At 55.0% G+C, this 3,914-nt stretch overlaps 1 protein-coding gene across 1 annotated transcript; it reads left to right on the plus strand.

Moving 5' to 3' along the window:
• The first annotated feature begins 72 nt into the window (after nucleotides 1–72).
• CIB1 (calcium and integrin binding 1) lies at nucleotides 73–3,329 on the plus strand. The gene is made up of 7 exons (XM_027089151.1): nucleotides 73–281; nucleotides 426–460; nucleotides 1,516–1,624; nucleotides 2,241–2,391; nucleotides 2,528–2,646; nucleotides 2,734–2,822; nucleotides 3,067–3,329. The coding sequence occupies exons 1-7, from the start codon at nucleotides 231–233 to the stop codon at nucleotides 3,086–3,088; spliced, it is 576 nt and encodes a 191-aa protein (XP_026944952.1). The 5' UTR covers nucleotides 73–230; the 3' UTR covers nucleotides 3,089–3,329.
• The last annotated feature ends 585 nt before the right edge of the window (nucleotides 3,330–3,914 follow it).

The following is a 3,914-nucleotide window of genomic DNA, read 5'->3' on the forward strand; positions in this document are numbered from 1 at the left end:
CCCGCCGCGGGCCCCGCCTCCAGCTCGCCGGGAACTGCCTAGAGCCGGGATCCAGCTGGCTGAACCGGGCGGGGAGCGCCTGGGAACTTTAAAGGAGGGGGCGGGCCTGGGGGCGGTAGCCGCAGGAGCGGTTGCCGCGGGGACTGGGCAGTGACGCGGCCCGAGGGCGGAAGTGAGAAAGTTACCGGCGTCCCGAGAGGAGTTGGCGGAGCAGTACGCGCGGCGCGGCAATGGGGGGCTCGGGCAGTCGCCTGTCCAAGGAGCTGCTGGTCGAGTACCAGGTGCGTGAGACGCCAGTTCCCAGGGAGTTTGCGCGCGGCCCTGCGCTCGGGCGGTTGGGGGCGTCCCCGAGCGGCGGCAGGGCAGCGGCCGCGGCCTCTGGCCCCGGGCCGCCCGCTGACCCCCTGTCTTGTTTTGCCTTCCAGGACTTGACGTTCCTGACCAAACAGGAGATCCTCCTGTAAGTGCTGTCTCGAACCTCACCTCCGGGATCTTCTAGGGACGATTTCGGGGGTGGGGGGCGGGGGGAGGCTCTGTCTTACAGGTGGGCAAACTGAGGCCCCGCCAGAGGGAGCGGCAGGGGCCTGCCCGAGGTCAGGAGCTGAGCCCTGGAACTGGAGTGCAGGGCCCTGGGCGCTAGGCTGTGCCCTCTTCCCGGCACGACCTCCCCGCTGGCGCCGGCGGCCGCAGCTGTGCACCGTGGAGTCACCTCGCAGCTTCCAGCCAAAGTTGGGCGCTCTTTGACCTCGCCTACTGGCTTCTGCATAACCGAAGTTCCTGCTCCAGTCCGGCAGGGGCTGCTGTAGTTCTGGGCTGCTTTACCTACTTGGGGAGCCTGGCTCCTCCTTTACCTGAATAATACAGTAACCGTTAACGCTTATTGAGCACTTGCCATGTGCCAGGCTGTGCTACGAGGTTGTCTACATTACCTAATTTAACCCTCACGACGGAGGTATGGGGACAATGAAACAGTTTGATAATTTGCCTAAGACTGAGTAGGAGAATTTGAACTGGGACTGGAACCCCCTTCCTAGCCGTGGGCAAGCTTTATGTGGCCAGGGCACTTGAGTGAGAAGATTACTGAGCTTCTCTGGGCAAAAGTAATCCCAGTGGGAATGAGATGGTGCCTAAGGAGGAGATAGTTCAGGGTAGCTGCTTTGAGGAGCAGCAGGAGATTCCTGAAATGAAATGAGAATGAGATTTCAGTTCAGCTCTTTTCATTTGTTCTTCAGGGCCAACTTCTGGCTCCTTCCCAGACCTCTCTGTCCCTCAGGAGGTCTAGAACCAGGGCCCAGTGCCTGGGACACAGTGGGCCCACAGTCAATACCCATTGCAAGAATGGACTCCCAGCCTATATTGTCTTGTGATACATCTCCTCTTGGCTTATGCCTGAGACTCAGACATACTGTGTGTGTGGCTTAGCTCCTCACCTGGTTTATAATGGGTAGCAAGGCAAGGAGTGGGGATGTAATACACTCAGGAAGGGACAACAACAGGTTCCCCTCCTTCTGCCAGAGCCCACAGGCGGTTTTGTGAGCTTCTTCCCCAGGAGCACCGGAGTGTGGAGGAGTCACTGCAGGCACGAGTGTCCTTGGAGCAGATCCTCAGCCTTCCAGAGCTCAAGGTGCCAGCCCCCCAGCCTCCCTCTGCTACTCCTTTTGAGATCATGTGGTCACTGGTCCCCATTCTAGTCTTTTCCCTTTTTAGCCCTGATTTCCTGGGGGCTAGGGCTTTACCAAAATCATCCAAGGGAATTATATAGAAGGGTGTTGTGCAACCTGGGATTCTCAGACATATTCTTGGAGGTTCAAACAAGTTTTATCCTTTAAGAGGAGTTGAATTACCTTATTAAAGCTTGAGAAACCCTGTTCCAGAGGCTGATTGCTCTCCATAGGGCTGCTGTGAAAATTGCTATGCAAAGTGCCTGGCCTAGTGCCTGTAACACGGTAAGTGCTCAGTGAAATGTTTTGTGTTTTAAAATAACCAGCCCATCTTGTCCTCTTTGCTTAGGATGCCTTCCTCTTCCTTCTGTCCTCCCAGGCCTGCCTTTGGGTTAAGCTCTGACTCCTGGGAAGCCATCCCCAGCTGGGTCATTGGTCCTCCTGAGCTCCATGCTGGCCCCAAAGCACTGATCGTTCTCCCCTCGAGAGCCTGAACTGTTCCCTCCAGTTTCCCAGTGGGGTTTGAGTGTGTGACTTGGGCTGCATCCTGTGGCATTCATAGAGGGCTTTCTTGCCTAGGCCAACCCCTTCAAGGAGCGAATCTGCAGGGTCTTCTCCACTTCCCCAACCAGAGACAGCCTGAGCTTTGAGGACTTCTTGGACCTCCTCAGTGTATTCAGTGACACAGCCACCCCAGACATCAAGTCCCACTATGCCTTCCGCATCTTCGGTAAGAACCAGGGGCCGGGTGGAACACCACCCCTTCCAACATGGTCTTCGTGGGGGTACTGCTTGGGAGCTGGGGGTCAGGAGCTTGGAGCTCATCCTGACCACGTCCTTTCTGGCTTCCTGCGTCTGCTTTCTAGATTTTGATGATGACGGAACCTTGAACAGAGAAGACCTGAGCCAGCTCGTGAACTGCCTCACGGGAGAGGGGGAGGACACACGGCTCAGTGCCTCAGAGATGAAGCAGCTCATCGACAATGTGAGCAACGGGGCCGGGCTCGGCTGGGCCGGGCCGGGGAGCAGGAGGGAAGGGTTGGGCTTTGGCCTGAAGCTTTCCCTTTCCCAGATCCTAGAAGAGTCTGACATTGATAGGGATGGGACCATCAATCTTTCTGAATTCCAGCATGTCATCTCCCGCTCACCAGACTTTGCCAGGTATGACTGTGGTGCTCATTTGTTGCACTGAGTCTGCGACGTTATTATGGGAGGCGGTACCTGGGGTTAGAGAAAGCCTCCTGCTTCCTCTGAATGTAGTAGAGTAGCTCTTCTTCTAGAGGGGACTCACAGATATGGGACACAGCCCATTCCAAAGGGTCTTAGGGGAGAGGTAGGGAAGTTTGGGTTTAGTCCCTACCTTCCTCTGCCAGCAGAAAACCCAATGCATTCTTCTTTTGTTCAGCTCCTTTAAGATTGTCCTGTGACAGGAGCCACAGCGTGTGTCCCAGCACCCTGTCGAAGAAACTTTCCACTGCTGAGCCACGGCCAAGGTTACCCCTGTGTTGCCAGGGCCGGCCAAGCTGGCCCAGCCTGGAGGTGGCACTGCGCAGTCTTGCTTGGGACAGGGGAGGGTCCTCCATGTCAAGGCTTCTCCCCTTCTCACTGTCACTGTCATCGCTGTTTGTGTTTCTGCTAGTCAATAATAAAGGTTTAGAAGTTTTGGGCCTTTGTGTGACACTAGAAACGCTGGCATGAGGAAGGAGTGGACTTCTAGGAGCCTTTGGTCACACTGGGAATAAGGATCTAAAGCGGACAGCAGGAAGTCAGGCTGTACCCCGCGCTTCCCACCCCTCGTGAGGGTGTGAGTATGAAGGGTAACATGAGGGGTGGAACTCTTCTGTATCCTGATTTGTGGTGGTGGTTACATGATTTTATACATGTGTTAAAACTTGCAGAACTGTGTACTAAAAGAAAAAAGTTAGTTTTACTGTATGATCATTTTAAAGATAAAAATTCTTTTCAAGTTAAAACAAGAAAACTCAAGACCTTGTCCCCTGTGCCCCATCCCTGAACTGAACTGGGGATGCAAAGTAAAGGGACTGAAGTAAAGTGAACAAATCCCCTCCCCCGCCCATCAGTGTGTTGGTTGAACTCCCCACTTTAAGAACCTGGCTCTGCTGGGAGGTGTGGTTGGCCAGGCTGGGCTGGGTCTGGCCCACTAGCACCTGAAAGAGGAGGCCTAGAACCTCCCAGAACTCAAAGAACTATACCAGCCTCAAAATGCAACAGTCCTTTGCTTTTTGGAAGGGG

The sequence above is a fragment of the Aethalodelphis obliquidens genome, unplaced genomic scaffold, assembly GCF_003676395.1.
Source record: "Aethalodelphis obliquidens isolate GAN/ISIS:26980383/991018 unplaced genomic scaffold, ASM367639v1 scaffold65, whole genome shotgun sequence".
Taxonomy (NCBI): Eukaryota; Metazoa; Chordata; class Mammalia; order Artiodactyla; family Delphinidae; genus Aethalodelphis; species Aethalodelphis obliquidens.